General features: G+C 35.6%; 2 protein-coding genes across 3 annotated transcripts; both read right to left on the bottom strand.

Moving 5' to 3' along the window:
* Positions 1–3,699: 3,699 nt before the first annotated feature.
* LOC136811427 (transmembrane protein 164-like) lies at positions 3,700–9,769 on the bottom strand. Of its 2 annotated transcripts, none has more exons than XM_067068030.1 (7): positions 9,632–9,769; positions 8,643–9,042; positions 8,399–8,448; positions 7,942–8,008; positions 6,597–6,678; positions 4,429–4,527; positions 3,700–4,020 (listed from the first exon to the last, which is right to left on the bottom strand). In XM_067068030.1, the coding sequence occupies exons 2-7, from the start codon at positions 9,012–9,014 to the stop codon at positions 3,902–3,904; spliced, it is 789 nt and encodes a 262-aa protein (XP_066924131.1). In that variant the 5' UTR covers positions 9,015–9,042; positions 9,632–9,769; the 3' UTR covers positions 3,700–3,901. The 2 variants fall into 2 exon arrangements, with proteins under 2 accessions (XP_066924131.1, XP_066924130.1); XM_067068029.1 differs by lacking the exon at positions 9,632–9,769 and adding an exon at positions 9,153–9,221.
* A 124-nt stretch (positions 9,770–9,893) lies between these two features.
* Positions 9,894–22,239, bottom strand: LOC136811429 (glutamate-rich protein 6-like). The gene is made up of 12 exons (XM_067068031.1): positions 15,407–22,239; positions 14,724–15,259; positions 14,430–14,602; positions 13,350–13,408; positions 13,044–13,195; positions 12,473–12,555; positions 12,208–12,280; positions 11,879–11,976; positions 11,500–11,659; positions 11,300–11,368; positions 10,995–11,074; positions 9,894–10,678 (listed from the first exon to the last, which is right to left on the bottom strand). The coding sequence occupies exons 1-12, from the start codon at positions 16,056–16,058 to the stop codon at positions 10,534–10,536; spliced, it is 2,280 nt and encodes a 759-aa protein (XP_066924132.1). The 5' UTR covers positions 16,059–22,239; the 3' UTR covers positions 9,894–10,533.
* Between the last annotated feature and the right edge of the window lie 1,574 nt (positions 22,240–23,813).

A 23,813-nucleotide genomic window follows, 5' to 3' on the forward strand; every position in this document is an offset into this window, starting at 1 on the left:
ACTCCAGTTAAAATTTGGTGTTGATTACATTAATAAAATTGAAGTTATCGCTGTTTTTCAATAATGACGTCATTTGAATCTCACTTATGACGTGTTTTTTCGAGGTATTTTATAACGTCAAAATCAGATTGTGACCGATATCTTGAGATTGGCTAAATGCAAATTTTTGACCCAGCACTTTTCGAAATCCGCTCGTTGATATGATTCTTTTGAGCTATATATGAACGTTAAGGAATAATTGGAAGCGGTGCGCGTCACGCAAAATATATTTGGGAAATGCCTTGTTTCACCCGAGTGTAGAGTGACTGTGTATAACAACAAAAGTTTATTGAAAATCATCCCACGGTAATGGTGAAGCTAAAGATTTATCAACCAAACAAAACTGACGCCAAGTCAAATCTGTCGATTAAAAATTTCCATGAAAATTACAATCGGAAATTATCTCATTAAATGCTTTATTCATCATTCTGGAGGTGTTCAAAGTTAGAGGTATCATATGTAGAGCCAAGCAATACATGAAAGGTCATTTGCTATCCCATTTGCCATGAGATATACGAGTCAAGAAATCAAACAAAAACCAACTAATCATGTCTCTTCACTTTCATGTCACATCGTGTTTATATGGGGTAACCAGAAAGTCAATCCACAAGAACAGCCATCTTCCTTTATTATGGAGTGTTCCAAAACTATTGGTAGGTTGTTTGGAAGTAAAGAAACCCACACAGTTTGATTTATTTTAAAGATTTAACTTGAAAACAAACTGCATCTTTCTAGCAAAAAAACTCATGTTTCAACCTGCTACATAACAATTGCCAGTCGGGTCTGCTACTAACATGTAATAGTTTTATTATAACCGGGCTTGAGAATCCGTAAGGAACTTGTAACATATATAGTTTATCAGTCGACTTGATTCATAATACATTACTTATACTTCACTGGATGCATTTTTCCCTGTTAAATTAAAAACGGGCGTCAGTCAGGGCGTACGAAAGGCGTTTTGACACGGGAAATTATTATTATTATGAAGGAGAAAGCCCGTTTTAACAAATATTTCCCTTTTGGAAAACGGGAAATATTTAAAAAGTGAAAAGTAATAATTATGACGTATGCATTGCAGAGCGCTATCCCTCGTCAAATAATAAGGTGAACTCTATTGCTTAATACTTTCCTCCACAATTCTCCAGGACTTTTTTGTCTACAAATTGAGTCTAGAATTGTGTGTTATAAAGGACTTTCATTTTCTGGCTTGAGAAAATATCTTTTCAAAACAAAATTGAACGGATAACGAAATGTAACATAAACTTGTTTCGTGGACGAAGTTTTATTTATTTTTCGTATATTAAAAGGCTAGAATCTTCAATGCTGATAATTAGAATGTTCAGAGCAAACTAACCTGGATATCCAAGCTCAAAATTTTAGAAAAAACAAAATTTACTTCAACATACAAAGTTCTAAAATTATAGAGCTTGGTCTCCCTAGAGAATGAAGGTGCAAACCCATGTTTCCAAAACTTTCCTAGCCAACCCAGGGCAGCAAAACAGAACTTAATAAAAACAGCCTTACAAGATCTAAAACCATTTAAAACATCCAAAGATTACACCAGAGTCCATGAACAAGTTTGCATGCACTATCATGACCAACCATGTTTTCTTGGAAAATCAGAAATGAACTTGCCTCTCTGTTTTCTTCTTTTTCATGATTTCATGTAACAAAAAGTTCTGGCTTCACTAGCAAGTGGAGGACTATCCTATTTTTGCTTCAGAATTGCTCCGCGCCGTGTATATCGGCCCTTACGGCTTTAGCGACGTGAGCGCAAGCAAGCGGATTCTCATATGGAGAATGCAAATCGCTCTAGGGAGACCAGGCTGTAAACCAGAACATAAAATATCAAAAAATACTGTGAAATAGTTTACAGCCTGGATATCCAGGCTAAGAGCAAACTTGAGTTCTACTATGTCTTATTTCATTGGGCGAGCTTAGCTTTGATACATCTTATAAAAGAAATCAAAAGACTTTAACGACCAATTACCGACACATTAAAGGCTGACCATAGTCGGAAAATTTTAGTATTTAAACATAATTGAGCCATCTTTTACCTATGATGGTACCCTACTTTCATGCAAAAAATCAGAAAAAATTAATGATCCAATTTTTCACAAAGTCCAAAAGACCCGTTTTTAGCCGTTTTTTGGCCCAAATTTGCACAAAGAAATAATTTTTTTTCGAAAATCGGGCTTCGTCACATTTTGGCCACCACCATTTTGCACCTTTGTACCAAAAATCAAAAGATTCCTATGATTCAATCTCGAGAAAAGTTGGTAACAGACGAACGGACGGACGGACGAACGAACGAACACAGGTTAATTTAAAGAACCTCTACCCCACCGGGGTAGGTCCAAAAATGACGTTATGAACTTTAAAAAGACGTTTATAATATGTTGCACCACCTTCTTTTGTAAAAAGTGCTAAGTTTTAATGGGTAATTAACCTTTTTGTTTCGGAGTTTTTTCAAACTGTCTTCAAAGAATTGAGATATTTTAAATCTTTCGGAAAAAATTTCTAAATTAATGCATCAAAAGTTCTATGAATAATTGGGATGGAAATTTCTGCAAAAAGCACTATTTTCAAGATTTTGAGACAAATAAGCTTTTACAAAAAATTTTCCGAAAATTTATTTTTAGTTCGGTAAAAGATACACCATCTACCGCAAAAAAAATCAAAATGTTTTTTCTTCGCCGAAACTAAGCTCTTCAAAGTTGAAATAATATCTTCTTCGCAAAAGTCTTCATTTTCTTCTTCATCAAATTTTTTCATCGCGATTCTTAAATTTTGAGACTGAAGGATAATTGGCCTAACAGAAAATGTATAACATGCCACAGTTTTGTGGGGTACATCAAGTAGAAATTTATATTTTGTACGTAGCAAATATTGGAAATTCACTATGGTCAGAGCCCTTAAACTCCTGTTTTTCTTTATACCTCCATGGTCCTTTGATCTTTGATCGGAAGGCATATTATCGATTTACCTTGAAAATGACGGGCTGTAGGAACAACTACTTTAATGGGATAAACTTTCGTGGGGATTAAATTTCGCGGATTTCGCGGATTTGTGTGTCATCCGCGAAAATCCACGAAATTGAGTCCCAATGGAAATTTGGAAGGGCCTCTTCCGCAAAATACTTCTAAACAAAACTCAAAATATGTCAGATAAATACTATTTGAATGGTTACTTGCATCAAAGAAGCGCTAATAATGTGTATTTAAACAACCAACGTGCATGATTTGGCAGTAAAAGCCAAAAAATCGTGAAAATATTACCACCTAATAGTGCCACCCGCGAAATTTTTGAACTTCGCGGATAGGCCCAAACGCGAAATTTAATCCCCGCGAAAGTTCATCCCATTAAAGTAACGGCTTAGAAAAAAGGTTTCGGACTCAAATAGTGAAATCATCTAAAATGCTCAAAGTTTCTAAAGGGTAAATACATCACCCATCAGTTTAGATCGTTGATTAAGTCCATTAGAGGGTGGTTAAAACGCCTGACAGCCTTTGGTGTAGTAATGTTTTGAGAAAGGATGTTCGAAAAATGAAGGGCCAAGGGCTTATGATCGATTCAGCTGGGTCAGGGAAATGGGTTTTCTTTCTTCAGAGTTACCTATTTCAGAGTTTTCAAAATATGGCCCGAAAAATAAGTAACATGTGAAATATTCCTAACATATTTTAATGAAAACGACCGATATGAAAATGCTACAAAAATACAATTTTTCGAAATACAAATAAAATCACAATTTCATTATTCATCTTTATCGACATGCTTAGTTAATTTCCTCCTTGGGTCACTACTTTTGAATTTGCAGTAAGCCAGGAATCTTTGGAAGAGAGACAATATGGCAGTATAAGTTTTACCGAAGATGAGGATGAGCGCAGTCTGATGGAACATTGCGAACCATCGATAATTTCTCCCTGCAAAAGGATCGGAGACAGCAGGACATAACATGTTGTTGAGGTTCACCAATGTGTACTGAAATGAATGGAAAAACTATGAAGTGTGAAGCTTGTAACAAATAACCAGAAATGGCCGGCTTTTAACCGAAAACCGTACTCTTTGAAGGGGTTAAGTCGTCTAAAAACAAATAAGCAAGCAAAATGCTTTTAAAAGAAAGAAGATCTAAAATGACAACCAGCCTATTTTAGTAAAACTCTTTAATTTAAGGCCAACATTTCATCCAACATGCCATTTTTCGAAGGTTGGATGAGATGTTGGAGCGTTTTCTACCGGTTTCACTTATTGACTCAAAAGGAGCTCTAAACTAGCATTTTCTTCGCAACTTAATCCAAAGGTTGTAATTATTTTCAATTTAATTGATTAATTAATTATTTAATTCAATTAAATTCAAGTTATGAGGTTAAAAAGTGTGTTTGTACTTACCATACTCGTGGCTTGTAAAATGAAATACATATAGAAACCAAACAACGACTGCTAGTAATACCCAGTTGAAATCCCGCAATGGTTCACATCTATATGCACCTAATGGAAAAATCAAATTCACTGAATTAAACTAAACCTCCCGATTGAAGTGCGAGTTTTTTCAGTGGAATCTGTTTGAAGTAGGCCTAGTATAAAAGCAGATATTTCTTTCTTTGAACGGAATGTTTCTAAGTCATCATCTCATAATAAAGTCTCTTCAAGGGTGATAAGGCCTGTAAAACGGACAAACTTTCCCCCACCGAAGCCAGTTTTCCCGCAAAGTACTTGGTGTATAGCGGACGTAAAATATTAAGTTTAATAAAAAGATTTTCGTTCTATAGTCCAGGCAATATGGGGTATGAGGTACCACCTTGACGGTGAAAAGGTTTGAAACTGTTTTTGGGTTCAGACATATCTATATTTTGAGAATCACGATGGTTTTCAGGTTAACAGGGGACAATAACTTTTCCGAGGGTGTGTTTACTTGGCAATGGCTTTTGGAGCAGTTTAACCTGGGGTAGGGCACTGCATTTCAAGATATCACGAACTACGTATTAAAACCTATTAAAACTCTGCAGGATTTTAGATAGTACATCAAATATTGTGTGTCAAAAATTTCAATATAGTAGCACGAAAAATGTGTATTTTACAGACCCGAATATCAAAATTTTGTGAAAAAATCTGAATTTTGAGAAAATATATAACTTTTAAATTTCACACAGGGCCAAATTCTTTCATGAAATATATGTTAATGCCTTCATTGCTCGTAGTCTAAATAGTTCTAGCATTTTGGACAACTATTTTGTGATCTACAGCCCATTTTCTTTGAAAATTAGAACTACTGGACAACTGGCATGGTGTTTGATGTAATGTATCAAATTCGATAAATGACCCATCGGAGCTTTGGTCCATCTCTCTTCTTTCCAATAAAAAACCACAAAGTTGAGAAATAAAATTTCAAAGAGGGTAAATCATATCTGACATACCCGGAAGCCAACATATAATTATTCTTGCGAACTGCTACGATGATTAGCAGAAGGAGACTTTATCCTTTTGATTTACATCTGTTAGAGCTTTCAATTCAAACTGTTTTAAGTTTTAGTCGATGTTACTATCATTTAATTCGACCCAATTCCAAAAACTGTTATCATAGTTTTTACCATTGACCAATTAACCCTATAATATGTCTACAAAATACCATTTGAACAGGTAATTGGATCAAAATGATAAACGTTTTATTTGAATTATCATTATCCACAACTTGATCAACATTTCAAGTTAATAACTCTTTGCAATCATGAGATAGATGTATATAAGGAAATATTATCTAATATTCTTAACCGTTTACTTTCTCGAAGCGGGCTACACGGCTTTTTGCGCAATACAATTGGATCTTTTCGCATGTCGACGGGCCTACACTGCACAGAGGTTGCCCGTTGTTAGGAAAATTCATTGCGACGTTAGTTTTTTCAAAAGAAAAGGAACACTGCGTCGACATCATTGGTCTCGTTTTTCATTTTATAAGTCAAAAATTAAAACAATTTTTGATCTCTTTTCGCTTTTTTTCGCTATTTTTTCTGGATAAAGGGCTATTCTGAGAAATATTACGCGAGGTCAAAAAACGACCGAGCTTGCGACCGGTTACCCCTCACTAACCGGTCATTACAGTATCGTATTATAGGAGAAGATTAAATAAATATTGTAGAGTGATTTCCCTTTAGACGGTAAAGGGGATTTTCCCCTTAAACGAATACGTATTTTAAGGAGAATAAGATTTTCCGGGAAAAAACGGATTCAGCCACTTTTTAGAGAACATTGGAATAATTTGAAAATGAAGATGAAAAAAGAAGATGAAAAATGAAGAAGAAAAAGTGAAGCTAGGAGGACATTCAGGACATTCTTAAAAATTTTATATCAAGTCGCTCGAAATGATATTTCCAACGAGGTACTGCTTTTCATTTATCTTTTTCCCTCAAGAGAAATTAAAAAAAAAATAGGACTGTCAATTTTTTAGAATAGACTTAACAGACGGAAGAACGAGAGAATGTCCTCATGTCCTCATGAAATAAGTTGTTTGGTCTCCTATAAGTGGTTGTGAAAAGGCAACGAATTTAAACGAATTTAAATACCTCCAGTATGTATCAGATAAGGTGGAACCACCAATGTTATCATGAAATGTTGTAAGTAATAAATCATCTGCTCTCCGTGACGCTAAAATCAAAAATGTCAATATATAAAGATCTAGTTTGTTGTGTAAACAAAATAAATTTATTTCAATACTCGTAAACGCAGGGGTGGTAAACCCACAAAACTTAACAATCCTTTTAGTACTATAGCGCACTAAAATACCAAAAACGTGGTGACAGGGGGGTCGTACTAAAATTTAGGACATCATGATGTTTAGTGACGTGGTGGTATACCCCAAAAAACTTTAAAATCATTTTAGTACCACAGAGCACTAAAATACCAAAAAGGTGGTATCCAGACTGAAAGTTAAGAAATTTCTTAGTACATCTTGTACTAAAATTAGTGATTTTCATAATTTTTTGAATCTTTTTCAGATATTTTTGTGTCTCTAATCTTTGCTTGATTTATAAGACAGCGTTGTTTAAAGTATCAATTTTTGCAAAAAATTATGTTCAACAAATCGGCACTTTTGAGAAAAATGGTCCCAAGAAGACAGAATTTATCCTGAGAAGAGCAAACTTGGGTGTCAAAATGTCTCTGTGTCAAAGAAAATGTCTCCAAAGATTCTGGTAAATGGGTACTAAAATACCACTTTTCTGAATTTTTTTTACTAAAAAAATTCTCAAATTTTAGTCCGAATACCGCCTTTTTAGAATTTTAGTACCCCATAGTACTAAAAGGATTTTTAAGTTTTTTTGGGGTACAGTACATCACCACGTCACTAAACATCACGATGTCCTAGATTTTAGTACTGACCCCCCTGATTTTTATAATATTTGAAATCTTTTGCACAATTATTCGTAGTAGTTTCTTAAAAAACAACTTTAAAGAAAGTTTCCAAAGTTCTATTATTTTTGCATTCAGTCAAATGTCTTTAATGTTTCCTCAGTTCATAAAGTAGTATTTTGGAACGAATGTTGCAAAAATCAGTACCTGTGAACATACAGGACAAGCACCATGCCAAGGTTTACTGACTTTCCTTTGGCTAATTCTCAATGACTTTCTGAAACGCAGGATCTACGGGAGGTCGTTACTAAAATCTACATACGAGTCGTAAAGGGTTTTCGAGTATTTTTTGCATACCACCACCGCGGTTAAGAGAAGGCCAGTAAACCTTAGCTTTTTGTAAACAAGGTGGTGAGAAAAAATAATTTACTAAGTAATTTAGTAAATTAATAAAGAGGATTAACCACAGAGAAAGCCAGTAAACCTTGGCCTGTAAAGCATCGATCAAAGTTCACACAATAAGAGGTCGCAAACTTTGACTGTTAGAAAATGTTGACTTACCACGCGTGTGTTGAGTACTGGAAACACAAAGGCCAGAAAAGCGCCAAATAACAAATGAATATGCAATCTATAAACAGTAAAAATAGAGTAACCTGGTAATTTCTTTATAAAAAGTTTCCTTAACTGATGCTTTAAGAGCGCTTTACCGAAAGGAGCAAATTATAAAAAAACACAGGCACAAATTTGAAATAGAATATGAAATATGAAAATTTGGGCCAAATTGAACAAAAGGGGAAATATGAGCCGGTAATGCAAAATACACGTTGGGTACTTTGGAAAAAAATGGTCCAGTTCATATGTCAAAGGAGCTACCATACAAAATTTGAGCAAAAAATATTTAAGTAAAAACGTCAGAGGGGTCCTGTTTGTCAGTTAAAATTGCTTGACCTGGTAAGCTGACACAAATCATCAATACAGTATTAAATATATCAAAACCTATGAAAAATTCGGCACTTACCTGAAAACTGCAGTGCACATCCTCCCCGGTTCAGCACTTAGAAGGTAAATCTGAAAGAATTTTGACTTCGTGGTGAGTATCGAGCAATAAATCATCACAAAAAAGTTATCGTTTATCACTATCAGAAAACCTGAAGCTGTCTGCATTGTTGAATTGTATATTCTGATAGAAATGCTGGCAAAAATGACCGGTTGGCATGAAAACAAATGATCCCTTACTAAAAGTCTAGTAAAATAAATTTCACCTGTAAAATTGTGATGACGTGACAAGGGTTGAGAAGGAAAATCCAGGAGCGTTCAGATATCTTGTAACCAAGCTCAATGCCCAAAATAATAGAAAGCGCGATCAGAAGAAATTTGCGAAAGCCACAAATTCTTTGAGCGGTGGGCTTCTGACAGAACTTTGCGATTTCCCATTCCTTAGGTAATGTCAATGATCGAATAATCTTTGGAAAGATCAAAATAAAAACGAGCATTACAAAGACACAGGTGTCAGTGACACGTGATTGGATGGTCAGGTAATCGTAGCAATCAAAACCACCATTGCCAGCCAATTGAAAGTCCACACCTTCATAACTCATCTTCAAAAAGTTTCGAATGGATTCCAGGCCAGCCATCCTGATAGAGTTCTTGTTAATGCGAACCCTAAAGAAAGACGGTGTTTGAAAATACTTTCTGCTTTGATACGTAAATAAGAACAAACTAATTGAAGAATTACTTGAATTCTAGAAAATTTCTCGAAAAATACCACTTACTTATCTTCGTGCGAGTCTTCCATTTTTAATACTTTCCCCTGCACTTTCGTTTTTGCACTTTTACGTGTATCCTTTTTATGTTATTCTTAGTTTTTTAAAAACATAACGTACAAATTCGCATTCTTTCAAAAGGAAGGGGGAACGCGCCTAGCAACGAGCAGACCTTGAACACGTTTTAGTTGCATAACAATAGTGCTTTGTTCTATTTTATAGATTTAACAACCTCGGCCATTCTTCCAAGCCATTTGGGAGCGGGAACGGGAAAATTAAAAAGATTACACTTTACAAAAGAAGAATGTGCAAATGACACTTTCAAGACAGAAATTCATCGTTAAATTCAGTCCTCTCTATGTTTAAATGACCAACAGAAAAAGTTTCCTCAAAGTTGTAGTTAGCTTATTATCTCAAGAGAATTGAAAAAAGGTGGCTGTCCCTTGTAAAAAAAACAACAACAAAAAAACAAAGTCAAAGAAGCATACCTCGAAACGACGAAGAAAAACAGAAAATCCACACCACAACATAAGTGACTTTACTGCAGGATGCTCATACTCTCCCCATGCTTTTAGTTGAAAAGTCCAACCATGTCTTTTTTTATTTATTAATTGCTTGATTCTAAACAAAAAAGAAAATGTTTCATAATTCGTCATCCTTTGCTGTCTATTGACACTACAAGGGTAGTTGTTCTAAAGGAAAGGAAGATGAAAATGTCTTTCACACAGAAATGTAAACAATGGTTATAACTTAAGTTAAAGAAGCATAAAATCATGCTCTTCATAAATTCATCAATGACACGCTTTTCGTCTCTTATATTATATTCCATATACACATCCCATAAAAATAAATGACTACTTAAAATATACTATCTAGCACGCATACTTACAATTTGATATTAAATTATTTAAAATATTTACACATTTTCAAACAAAATTATACAGTATGATATAATACAAGGTCAAACTTTCTAAAACTAATTTCTTAGTGTTAAATAAAAACGTTTCAAGAGTTTCTATACTCCTATTCACTTTATTTGTCATGCCTTCAGGTGGAAGCATTTTAACACGAGTTTTAGAAATCACGCTCATTGATTGGAATATTATTTAAACAAAATTTTCAAAATTTAACGTTATATACCAATTTTCAAAATTGAGCGTGATTTCTAAAACGCGTGTTATAGTACTTTTAAGTCTCTCTGAATCTCAAACTTCGTACACTTTTTTCGAGAAACTAGTTTAGACACTGGATTATTATTGATAGATAACTTACGTTACAATATTGGTATGCTTTTAATCTAATTAAAAGTTGTGTTACAATTTGACTGGGATTGGAGATTCGTTCAAATTCACTGCAACGAACGAACGAAGAACATATTAATAGTGAGAATTTAGTCAACGTACACCGAATCTGTGCTTCTGGACGTTATAGGAGGTAGCGACTCACTAGAAGAGAACTCTCGCCTCAGTAATTTAGATTTCACAACCGCATGCTTCGAAAAACGTAAGGTATTTTGTATTTCCCTCAGAAGTGCACTAAAAGTAAAGAATGCAAGCGAATAGATATATTATTCGTGCCATGAAAAAGAATGCAAGCGAATAGATATATTATTCGTGCCATGAAAAAGAATGCAAGCGAATAGATATATTATTCGTGCCATGAAAAAGAATGCAAGCGAATAGATATATTATTCGTGCCATGAAAAAGAATGCAAGCGAATAGATATATTATTCGTGCCATGAAAAAGAATGCAACTGGAAATAGTAAATCAAACTTAGAATAACTTGTAGAAAGAAACGATAAAAAACAAGCAATTTCGAATTTAAATCTAGATCAATCAAAATGCCTTACCTCAGTTCCTTCTTCTTGTCCGATAAATAATGTTCTGATGAATCGCATGAGAAAGTACCATGCCCCTCAAGACCATGTGCCTGGGAGAGTAAAAGTAACAATCATCAAATTGGAGAGTCTTGAAAGTAGCTGATCGCAACAAAAAGGAATTATGATTTCGTTGCAGCTAACTATAGATAAGGCACTATTATGAAAAGAGCTGAAAGAATGCATGTGGTTTTTTATCATATTATTCAAATAATGTGTTCGGTTTAGACACGTTTTGTTCAGAGCAATAAGAATGTGCAAATATTAAGTATTTTCACCATTAGATTTGATCCAACATTAAATCTGATCGATCGTTTGAGGGCAGAGAAAATCAACGCCATATTATTCTAAAAGAAAATTAAGGCATTTTATTTCAGAGGATAGATTGAAAAAAGATATTGTATCGAACGAAGGGGAAGGGAATTTCTTTAAAGAAAGGAAAATCCTGAAAAAACAAAGAGTGAACGAAACAACTCACCTGGTTAAGCAAGCGAAGTGACAAATATTTGTTGAGCTGAATACAAATAGGTTGGAAAGCCGGTGCTTGCGACTGACCTTTGCTGTAAAACCACTGCCACCTTTTCTTTCGACGACCCTGCTTATCCAACTCAATACCACCGTGTGGGTTAATGAAAAGCCTAAATTGAACAACTCCAAAATAGTACTTTTAACTTGATTCTACTTGATAAATCTTGAAATTGCCAGGGTATGTTTGAAGGTTATGTTATGCTAGTGAGTGATCCGCTGTAAATTAGGCAGGCATATTTTCCATGCAGTATTTAGACAACTTGTTCGAACAGGCAATTCATATTGAGTTTACGTAGTCATAAGTGAAAAAAGTGAATTATCGGAATCACCTGATCTTTTGGTTGATCTCGTAGTAGCAGATAGCATTCCCAGAAGGTTCAAAGATTGCAAGAAGACCACTATCTTCCAAATCGTCGTATTTCTCATTCTGAATTGAAAAAGAAATACAGACGAAAAAATCTCAAACGTTAAAGCTTTGAAGGAGCAAATTAAAGGGTCTATTTCTTACTTAAGTGTAAGTTAAAATGCAGAATCAATCAAATTTATTCTTTAAAAGAAATCTCTCTCCCTTGTAGCATACCAGAACAATCGCTTTCTGTTTGAAGACGCTGGCAGTGGGCGTGAAAGTTGTCGGCATTAATAACGTATTCGGGCTTACCGATTGTACAATGTAGGTGTACTTTTCTTTCTCCGTTGAGGTGATCATGACTGCTACATTACCATTAGGATAACTGGTGCTCATGACGTTAAGTTTAATTCCAAAGATATAGATTTACTCATTAAATATTGGGTATGGGAATGGGAATTTATTCCCAAAATGATCTCTGTCCTCCTTCTAAAAGATGTGTTATCTCCTTACAAAACGCTCATGTAGAATATTAGCACTTGTCAGTGATATCATCAAATCATTAAGAAAAGGATACTAACAACAGCCTGTTCCATCTGGAAAGATGGTAAGGAATCTTTTACCATTCTCATACAGCCTGGTGTGCAATACCTCAGACCTCTAAATGATAACAAACAGTTTGTTTCATTATTCATCATTACGGTGCTGCATACACGCTATTTTTTTATAAGAATAGGGTACTTTGGATGAGGGTCAAGTATTCTTACGAAATTGCCAAAATTGAGGGTTAAATATTCTTAACGTACTCTTACTTTTTTAGACTTTTTTACAAACATGAGAAATGATCAATTTGAGAGTTTTGGACTTTTGAATGAACATTTGGAGCTAAAATTACATTTCTGCCTCAAAGTTTGAATTCAAGTCTAACAACTGAACTGAAGCATTATTTTTTTGTTAACCAAATACAAAATGATTGTATTCTTATCAAATTCTGTGAAGCTCACCCTAAAGGGTATTCTTAGGGTATTCTTACGATTTGGCCAATTTTCACCCGATATTCTTATAGATGATATTCTTATAAAAAAAGCGTGTATTGAAGAAAGCCAAATGGAAAAAAAACCTTTATGAAAATTGAAAGTGAAAGTTACCTGAAGTAAAGTAGAGTTTACTTCAACTTGAAATATTTCTTCATCGCGATTGGAAGATTGTTCTACAGGAGGTTTGGGGTTCACAGTCCATCCTTCAGCCATGCATTTTGTTGAAGCTAGTGAATACTGAATGGTCTTCATTTGTCGAGCAACTGAACGAAAAATGAGAATATTATTTTAAAGAAGTTAATATTCACGAAATGTAAATTAGTTTAAAAGTATTCAAATTAGTGCTGTTGACATGGTTGACCAGAAAAAACTTGATACGTAGTAACAAGACACACTCGAAGAAATGGGTGGACTTACAGGAGAAGATATTTGCTTGTGTTGCTACTCTTTGCCGTTCGAATTCTCTTTCCCTCATTCTGAAAAGGCAATTATAAGGAAATAAGTCGCCCTCTCAAAGGATATACTTTAATCACAAAACTGTAAACATGAACAAGCCATTTCCAAAAAATATTCGTCAAATTTTTATTTAGGTAAATTTTTTATAAAACTTTATTATTCATACTATTTAGCCCAGTGTTGAGATATAGTCGAACGTGCGCAACGCACTGGGCTCAACTTCAGTGGCTTCAAATTATTCATAGGCCCAATTGTAGACCCCCAGATATTCACCCAATGAACAAATGTGCCAAATTTCAACCAAATCCGACCAATTTGGAGGCCTGTAGGCTGCTCCAAAGTTTTAGCCTCGTTTTGGCAAAAAACTCGTCCCCATGCCCCAAAAATCAAAATTTTTGAAAAATGCAAAACACACCCAGATATTCACCCAAGGAACAAGTGTGCAAAATTTCAGCCAAATCGAACAATTTTTGAAGTCTCCAGGCTGCCCCAAAGTTTTAGCCTCGTTTTGGCGAAAAACTTGTCCCCAGGCCCCAAAAATCAAAATTTTCAAAAAATGAAAAAACTGCCATCAGGTATTAACCCAAGGAACAATTGTGCAAAATTTCAGCCAAATCGAACAATTTTTGAAGTCTCCAGGCTGCCCCAAGGTTTTAGCCTCGTTTTGGCGAAAAACTCGTCCCCAGGCCCCAACAATCAAAATTTTAAAAAAATGAAAAAAACACCCCCAGATATTCACCCAAGGAACAAGTGTGCAAAATTTCAGCCAAATGGAACAATTTTTGAATCTCCAGGTTGCCCCAAAGTTTTAGCCTCGTTTTGGCGAAAAACTCGTCCCAGACCCCAAAAATCAAAATTTTTGAAAAATGAAAAAAACACCCCCAGATATTCACCCAAGGAACAAGTGTGCCAAATTTCAGCCAAATCGAACAATTTTTGAAGTCTCCAGGCTGCCCCAAAGTTTTGGGACATACACACAGACAGACACACACACAGACACACATTCTCAGATTCTAACTCAACTGAAGTTGAGAATTATACCTTTCAACAATACGATCTCTAGGAGCTTTTCGACTCTGCTTGTTATTTCCATAGGGTGCATGGGGGTTGATATCTATTAACTCTGCTTCTTCTTCGTTTCCATCATCGGCGAGGTCCTTCACTGATTGTAAGTGCAACTTGATAAAATGTTTGTACTCTGGACAGCAAAACAGCTGGATAAAAAAGAAGGTGATACCAGTATCAATATCAAACCTACTTACTGGGTGTTAGAGATACACTCGTAGAGTTTATTTTCTTCCAGTGCTAAAACATTGTAAAATAGTATTTGCAAACCTCAGCGTCATCTTCGTCAAATTCGTCAAAGGGTGGTACCGTCATGATGGGTTTTCCACAGAATTGACAGGGTCCACTGAACAACCCATCACTTGGCATTGCATCAGAACTATTCGAAACGTCAGCTTTTTCCAGAGATGGAAGGTTTTCACCCAACGTTTTTTCCCTGTGAAATTTCAATAACTCGGGCTGAGAAGTTAAATTATTCTTTTTAGCTTGAGAAGCAGCATCTGAGGTTTCCTCGTCAATGTTATGAGCAAGACTTTTCCGTGATGTGGAGGTTGCTGACTTTATCTTGCGATTGGACTTTACACTGTTGAGTCTTTTTTTTGTAGCTGATCGAGCAAGAGAACGAGAGGGTTTCTTGATGAGTTTCTGATGGGAGTTCTTTGATGGTTCATGTTCGTTGTTACTTGTAGAAAAACTACCTCCCGTCCTTTTCGTATCTTGGCGATAAACTTTGGAACTGTTTCTTTTGGTAGAGATGAGTCTCCGGTCCTCTACAACGTTATCATGAGATTCTTTGATGACGATAGCTATAAATGGGAGAAGGGGACATACAATATATGCTTCAAAATGAAAAACATAAAAAAAGGTCATATATTTGCTGTAATCAATTCGTCAAATAGTATTATTTTCAAACGAAGAAAGTTCATTCAGTTGTATGGGCTTAATTAGATTACCAGGTGTTGGGCTTATGATTCCTCCATGCATTCCATGTTTCAACATTTCCATCACTTTGGTTAAGTCATCTTGGCACACTTCTTCCTCTTTTAGTTTCTGACGATCTCTCAGCCAACTCCAATCCGTTTGTACACCAAGAGATGTCACCTTGAAATTATTATGGTTCTTGTCCAATCTACGTATGTGATGTTCTGTACAGCTAGGAATTTTTTCTTGGGAAATTTTCTCTGGTGATTCATCATTTGAATCACTACTAGAAATTCTTTCAAGTAAATTTACGTTTGACTCTTTTTTATCAAGGGGCTCTTCGACAGTACTAATTGGCCTTTCAGCTTCTTGAGAACTTCTTCTCTGACTCTTCTTGACAGCTTTTTTTCGTCTTCCTTTTCTTGAGCTATTTTGACTACATGACTCGTACGCAAAAGGAGAGAAGGGAGGGTTATCTTGTGTAGATGGTCTGGAATCAGTATCAGATTCATTTGGCGAATGTAAAACGAATTCATTACTATCATGTGGCAGTTCAGAGCTTCTGAAAATGATGTTGGCAGAGCCAGTTTCTGTTGGTGATCGACTGCTAAGTGAAGAGTCGAGTTCTGATTTATCTGGATTTTCTGAGTCACGTCGAGACGCATTACTTCTCGAGTCTGCCATCAAATTATATGAAAAAACTTTTAAAAAAAAAGGTAATTATTTAAGAGGTGAATATAAAACTACAAAAAGTGTCTGTATGTAAACAACAAAATGTTGTGTTTCACACTATCCAGTAAAGTTAATATTTCAAGGAATAAATCCCCTGTGCAGTTGACCTGAAGAAAGGAAAAGGAAAATGTTAAAAATTTAAGAAAGGAAGCTAAACAGTCTCATTAACAAAACCTCTAAAAGGGCAGGTTATCAAGGGGCGACTGCATTGTGTTCAAATTTGTTCGATTATGTTTGATTGATTCAATTGCATTTGCTTGCATTAATTGCTCTCGTCTTGTGCAATACTTACCGTCAACAGCTTTAACTTGAGACTATCTGACAAAACATAGGATGGAAATTCAGCCACCATTTCACCGAGCCTTTAAAGTCATTTAATTAACATAACCGCAAATCATAGATAGTCGAACGTGCGCAACGCACTGGGCTCAACTTCAGTGGCTTCAAATTATTCATAGGCCCAATTGTAGACCACCAGATATTTACCCAATGAACAAGTGTGCCAAATTTCAACCAAATCCGACCATTTTGGAGGGCTGTAGGCTGCTTCAAAGCTTTAGCCTCGTTTTGGTAAAAAACTCGTCCCCAGGCCCCAAAAATCTAAATTTTTGAAAAATGCAAAAAGTACCCCCAGATATTCACCCAAGGAACAAGTGTGCAAAATTTCAGCCAGATCGAACTATTTTTGAAGTCTCCAGGCTGCCCCAAAATTTTAGCCTCGTTTTGGCGAAAAACTCGTCCCCAGGCCCCAAAAATCAAAATTTTTGAAAAATGAAAAAACACCCCCAGATATTCACCCAAGGAACAAGTGTGCAAAATTTCAGCCAGATCGAACAATTTTTGAAGTCTCCAGGCTGCCCCAAAATTTTAGCCTCGTTTTGGCGAAAAACTCGTCCCCAGGCCCCAAAAATCAAAAATTTTGAAAAATGAAAAAAACACCCCCAGATATTCACCCAAGGAACTAGTGTGCAAAATTTCAGCCAAATCGAACAATTTTTGAAGTCTCCAGGCTGCCCCAAAGTTTTAGCCTCGTTTTGGCGAAAACTCGTCCCCTGGCCCCAAAAATCAAAAATTTTGAAAAATGAAAAAAACACCCCCAGATATTCACCCAAGGAACAAGTTTGCCAAATTTCAGCCCAATCGGACCATTTTTGAAGTCTCCAGCCTGCCCCAAAGTTTTAGCCTCGTTTTGGCGAAAAACTCGTCCCCAGGCCCCAAAAATCAAAATTTTCAAAAAAAGAAAAAAACACCCCCAGATATTCACCCAAGGAACAAGTGTGCAAAATTTCAGCCAAATCCAAGCATTTTTGAAGTCTACAGGCTGCCCTAAAGTTTTTGTGACAGACAGACAGACACACACACACAGACAGACAGACAGACATTGTCAGATTGTAGCTCAACTGAAGTTGAGAATAGCAAATGTGAAATGAAAAGAAAAAAGCTATACTCGACCTCAGAAATAGGTTTGTACCATTGAAAGAAGTAGGAAATAGCTTTTGGAAGAATAAAGGAAAAATCCTTATCAAAAAGGACCTGCAAGATGAAATCAAGAGGAAGAAATTGCTGAATAGTAGGTGGTTAAGATCTTCACCTCTCTACCGTGATCGTCACCGCACCAACTATGTACTCACAAGGAATAGAGTAAATCCAATGATGGTGAAGGCACATCAGGCATATGAGAAGAGTATCTGTGACAAATCCAAAGAGAAACCCAAGATCTTTTGGTCTCACGTAAGAAGTAAACTCAAATCAACAAGCGGAGTTTAGCCACTTCTTCAGAACCCTGACAATAAATCATCTCTTAAAGATGACGACCACGAGCAGTTAGTCACATAAGCGTCCCGCCGAAATGCCTATCAAAGATTAATCCCGCGAAAGCGCTATATCGTTTACTTAACTTAAACAAGCAAAAAAATGCACCGCAAAACTTCTAAAAGGATTCATGAAAAAAATAACCCGGCGCTTTTTAATGAAATTAACATTTTCAAAAACTTTGAGAAATTGCCTAAAATTTGAGCCATAGATGAAAAAATTTCAGCCGAGCCAACCTTGAAAACTAATTTGAAGATCAACTTCCCAAGAGAAAGATCTACGAGGGAGACGGAACCCATCAAGATCCGCGCACCACTGGATAGGCTACTTCCCAGAAATTTTGCCGGACCTCAAACACTGACCCATTTACATGTGCGAAATTTTTTTGCTTTAGTATGTAAACAAGGCCTTAAAATTGAAACGCTGTCTCGGGAATTGAATGACAAAATTTGGTTGGTTGATATTCTTTGCCACGGCATGACGTCACAAATGGGGAAAACAGAACACTTACTAAAGATTAATTATGTGTAATCAGTAAACAAAATAGAGTATGTTTTCCCCTTGCAATAATTAAATCTTATTGGTTGAAAGTATATATTACATGACTTTCAGTGGCAAAAAAAATTCTGGCTGCTGCACGTTTGCAATCGACCATTTTGTCTCATTTTAAGTTTTAATTAATTGTCTAGGAATCTTGAACTTGATTCAGGTAACTCTCATCCTTGTTATATTTTTCTAAGAGTGACCTTTCTTGGAAAACTAGACTCTTTGAGTTGGAAATTTTTGTTTCTCCCAAACAGTTTGGAAAACGTTAAAAATCCATGTGGATATTACATTTTTGTGACATTTAGACTCTTCCCTGGAAAACTAGACTTTTTGGGTTGGAAATTTGTGTTTCTCCCAAACAGTTTGGAAAACGTTAAAAATCCATGTGGAAATTACATTTTTGTGAATTTAGACTTTTCCTTGGAAAACTAGACTTTTTGGGTTGGGAATTTCTGTTTCTCCAAACAGTTTGGAAAACGTTAAAAATCCATGTGGAGATTACATTTTTGTAACCATTTTCTGCGCATGTCCTTTGAGAAAACCAGAAGCGATTTTTCGCTCAAAACTGTTTTGATGTATAGCTAACCTAGATATTAGGCTATAATGTGAGCAGTCAAGCTGTAAGTTTCCGTCAGGTGAGGCATCCCTTCGGAACGGCCTCGGTCAATCGCAGTGAGTTCGCACAGTGAAGCACATAGGGTACTTGTGTCATAGTTTCAAATAGTGCCCTGGCTGAGCTGTGTGAGTGATCTAAGATCAACCACGTATCTGTGCGAACAATAACGAGAGACCGGGAGCCATCAGGCCCAGGCTAGGGAGTGACTGTTCACAAAAACAAAAAGCTTGTTTAAGATCTCTTTTTCCACATCTCGCTTTTTTCAACCTGGATTTTTGAAAATTCCAAGCCATGGAAAATGCTAAATTTCCAACCTTGCAGAACCTTGGAGAATGTCCCACATTTTCAGGTTGGATTTTCCATTGGATTTTATCTTTTTTCCAACTAAGAAAACTTGAAATTTCCAACCTTGGAAATCGGAAATTTTTTCCTGTGTTAGTTGACACTTTGGTATTTTTGTTGCGTCACAGCGAAAGGTTTGTTTTTGTTTTAGTTTGTATCTTTGAAAGACCCCATCGGATTTAGGCAGTGGTGTCGGATTTAGGACCTCTCACGGTACTAGAGGGTATATAGTACCAAATGTCAGCCATACTGAAGGAGAACAACCCACGGCATGGCCTGAACATGTTCGGGCCTGTTCGGACCATGCTCGGGCCACAAAAAAGTATTATTGAATCGGCCCGAACATTTTGTTCGGACCATGTTCGGGCCATCATATGTTTAGTAGAATTTAATTTTATTTACCTTTCCTGGTTTATCATCATCCATTGTTAAATATTTTCATTAGACAAATTCAAAGTTCCAAATACCAGTTTGATTCACAAAAGTTGTATAACAGTACAAAAAACGATCCAGAAAAATTTTGCTTCGAATAGGAGAAGACCACGAGAAAAGGGAACGGGATAAAGAATAAAAAGAAGTCATTCTTTTTAATAATTTTCCTAATTTAATTGGAAAATAGATGATTAACTTTTATATTTGAACAATATATTTTAATAAAGATGAAGATTTTTAAATTTGTTTGCTAAAATAAGGAATTTAAAAAATAAATATTGGGTCTTGAAATTACACGCACGATCGTAGCAAGTTTTCAAAAATCTGGCCCGAACATGGTCCAAAACTGCGCGGGCCACGCACGGGCCATTATTAAAAAGTATTAATCAAGAGGCCCGAACATGTTCGGGCCATGCCGTGGGTCGTGAAGGAGAGGGCACTGTAAAAGGTGGTGTCTCGTCTTCAACTACAAGCCGTCATGGTCGAAAATGCCAACTACGATCACATACAATCAAAAAACGAAGTAGCTTTCGCAAATTTATTTGTGATAGCTTAGCTGTACAGGGTCCAAAACTCTTCAACAGTATTCCCTCTGACATACGAAATATCACTGGCTGTTTAAAAGATTCATTCAAGAAACGACTCAATAAATATCTGTGCTCTCTATTCTGACGAGCCTCACACTCGTCGCGACAAAGATTGGCTGAATCAAATGCTCTTTTCGATCAAATTATACGTGTTGGGCTCAATGAGCTGGACAGATGAATATCATCAAATCAAACTGAAGTATACTGAAGTGAGTAAGTAAAGTAGTTGATTACAATGATATATATAGCCATAAGCAAAAAGCTCGTACCCATGTCTATTTTTAGCTGTTAAAGCATAATAATTTGAGTTGAGTTCTTTTTCAGGACATGAAACTTGGATATTCAAAATCTACTCAAAATTCCGCTTTCACTGATATATAACATGATAGGGTTATTTTCAAATTAATATTCCGGTTTTTTTGGATTTCGGCCTAAAAATGACCCATTTTTGGCCAAAAAAGTGATGAAACGCTAAAAATCATAAATAAGAAATATTTAATTATTTTCCTGAATTTGTAAGAAATATTATAATTTTAATGTAAAGTTGTCAGAAATACATAGAATGAGAAAAATAAACTTAGAAAGTTAAAACATGAGCTAAATCCTAAAAAAAACCGGAGTTTTTCCAAAATTAGTCTACGAAACATTTTGATCAAAAATGAGAAAATCCACCTTGCAGGACCTCTAGTTTATTGTAAGTCTGCATTTTTGACTCCATTTTTTGCATATTCTGATATACTCTACCTATTTGAAGAATTTTCAAGCAAAGAAATCTCAATTCAAGTACAATTGACGGAAAGATAGGGGAATTTTGACATAGGCCCAAATTTTCCGTCACGGCGTGACAAAAACTAAAAAGGGCTACAGAAAATCTTGTGGGTTGATTTTTGAATTTATATTTTAGGTTTCTGATTAACACTATATGGTTGATGTTTCATGGAGAAAATTAAGACCTGATTCCACTCTCATAGATTTTACAGGCTATTGAAAATTTTCCGTCACGGCGTGACAAAAACTCTGACCTAGTACTAGTCAGTGAAAAAATGGATTTGAAAGCCTCAAATCATAGATTAACCAGTCGAAGTCCTATAGAAAGTTGAATCAGCTTACAAAAGAGGCCTTTTGGTTAGTTTTTTGAATCTATACCTGAAAAAAAAAACAATGTAATAAGGACATCATTCCAAAGCAGTTTTTTCAGTACCGTAGCAGCAGGCTCAGATTTAGCCTATGTTGATTTTTCGGGAACATATGCATGTTATATATCAAATTGTCGGAAATTTTATGTAGATTTCAAAAATGGTTAGAAGTAGGGGTTAAAAATGAAGTCAATGAGAAGAAAATGCAAAACTTGATGATTTTTTCTCCTATTTTGGCCTGCGATTTTACAAAAACCTAAAAAATGCGATAAAAAAATTTCTAAAGCAAGGTTAAGCTCTATTTTTTTTTGCTTTTTGCTACAAAATACCATAGCTTCCCATAAAAATAGGTTTTAGAGAGATTTGAAGACTTTCATTTTTTGACATTTTTAAAATTTTTGGGTACGAGCTTTTTGCTTATAGCTATATTTCGATTTTGCTATTAAAAGCCTTCGATACTGTTCCCTACCGTCACTTGTGTTTGCTGAAGAAACTTGAAGGATATGGAATATCAGGAAGCTGTATACAATGGATCAGTTTGCTCTGAAGCAAACTGTGACCTAGTTCAACAAGATATCCTGAACAGCAAAAAACAAAAGGTCAACTGCAGTTTGCCGTCAACTGTATGTTTTTTTTTTGTTTGTTTCTGTTGATCTTTACAGTCGGGTTTGGCGATCGTCTATTGGATTACGAGGATATAACATCTAATTTACGAACTGCTATTTGCGTACTAAGCAATATATAATACCTGACAAATAACCAACAAAAATTATATTATCAAATTGGGCCCGACTAACGACTCTCACAGCAACGACGACCATTTTGATTTTGACGAAGTAAACGAGACCGATGCATGGACAACCCGAGTTACAAAGAGGCTCGGGAATCCCGAGTTATTTTTCTCGAAACCGAGTTATGAAAAAACCGAGTTATGACGTCATTGACGATTTTAGAAGGATTTTCTACTGGAAGTCTGTTTCTTTGTTTACATTTTTCTATCTTCCCGTTTCTCAACCTCGATCCCTGCGTATTATCAGCTTTTTGATTCTTACACTGATAGCGCTATTTAATTCTCTGGCGTCAATCAGTAACGTAAATAAAGCCTGGGATACACGGGGACGAGGTTGCCCGTTTCTGTTTTGATTGAAGAAATCCAAACCTCCCAAAACCGGCAGATCTTCCAAATTAGGGAAAATTCTCTATCTTCCCGTTTGGGTGCGAAGATATTTTCGAAGCCTAATCGGGAAGATCTTCCCGTTAAGGAGTCAAGCTATTCCCGTTCGACTGTCTATCCTGAATAAATTACTCTTAACAGATAGTTAAATACCATCGTGCAAAGTAAACACGAGTGTTGGATATTTCTTTCTAATTAATGCAACCTTACGAAAAAAAGAATCTACAGAAACTTGGTAAATGAGTCCTTGACTTGAGTCGCATCCATGAAAATCTTTATTGAAATTGAATTTGTATATAGATTGCATTTCTTGAAAGTGAGATAATAGTATCTATTGGCTGTGTCTAACCAATATATCCCGTACTTAATTTATGACCGAAAACTCTCAATCTTTTTCGAGTTAGAAATTGATTATACGTGTAATGACTACCCTGAGTATCAGAGGTTAAGTTTTAAAAGAAAATAGTAACCTCTGAAGACAAATAATAGAAGTTTTATCGCGCATGTGTCAATCTAATCACTGTAGAAAAAATCAAAGATGAAGAGCAAATATTACCATATTAATGTCTAGCAGACTGTATCAGTATGCAGTTTACTATTTACGAATTCCCCAGAAACCTCCAAGTGTAGTTGAAATGAGTTTATTTCGAAAGAAATCTTTTACATGATCCCCAAATGTATAACAGTAATAACTAAACTTTTAATTATGGAAATGTCACTTTAATTGAATCGAAATAATAGACAGACTTTATGTTATGATTCTCTATCACTGACTCTTTTTACAAAGCATTGATGACTTTTTGTAAGTTGTGTTTTCAACGACGGGAATAAAAATATCGACTATGACGCTCATCCAAGATCTTGGATGGTCGTCATGGTTACTTTTGTCTTCGCTGATTGCGCGATGAATAGAATCTCGATTCGTCGGCACAGCGTAAATATATGATTTTGAGCTGTGCTTTTCACGGTATGTAATGACCTTTTCGTGTTGCATTGCACAAAGAAATCATACAATATTAATATAATAAATTATAGCCGTTAAAATCTTAAAATCAATGCTTT

Source organism: Clytia hemisphaerica, unplaced genomic scaffold (genome assembly GCF_902728285.1).
Source record: "Clytia hemisphaerica strain Z4C2 unplaced genomic scaffold, Clytia hemisphaerica genome assembly, whole genome shotgun sequence".
Lineage (NCBI taxonomy): Eukaryota > Metazoa > Cnidaria > Hydrozoa > Leptothecata > Clytiidae > Clytia > Clytia hemisphaerica.

What these genes read in the sequence shown, in the direction of transcription:
- LOC136811429 (XM_067068031.1), bottom strand. Translation starts at nt 16,058, where the DNA reads ATGGCAGACTCGAGAAGTAATGCGTCTCGACGTGACTCAGAAAATCCA. An exon ending in TTGACGAAGATGACGCTGAG is followed by an intron (nt 14,603 to 14,723) that starts GTTTGCAAATAC and finishes TTTTTTATCCAG; the next exon opens with CTGTTTTGCTGTCCAGAGTA. An exon ending in ATGTTGGATCAAATCTAATG is followed by an intron (nt 11,075 to 11,299) that starts GTGAAAATACTT and finishes TTACTCTCCCAG; the next exon opens with GCACATGGTCTTGAGGGGCA.
- LOC136811427 (XM_067068029.1), bottom strand. Translation starts at nt 9,175, where the DNA reads ATGGAAGACTCGCACGAAGATAA. An exon ending in ACGTCATCACAATTTTACAG is followed by an intron (nt 8,449 to 8,642) that starts GTGAAATTTATT and finishes AAATTCTTTCAG; the next exon opens with ATTTACCTTCTAAGTGCTGA. An exon ending in ATGTGCACTGCAGTTTTCAG is followed by an intron (nt 8,009 to 8,398) that starts GTAAGTGCCGAA and finishes TACTGTTTATAG; the next exon opens with ATTGCATATTCATTTGTTAT.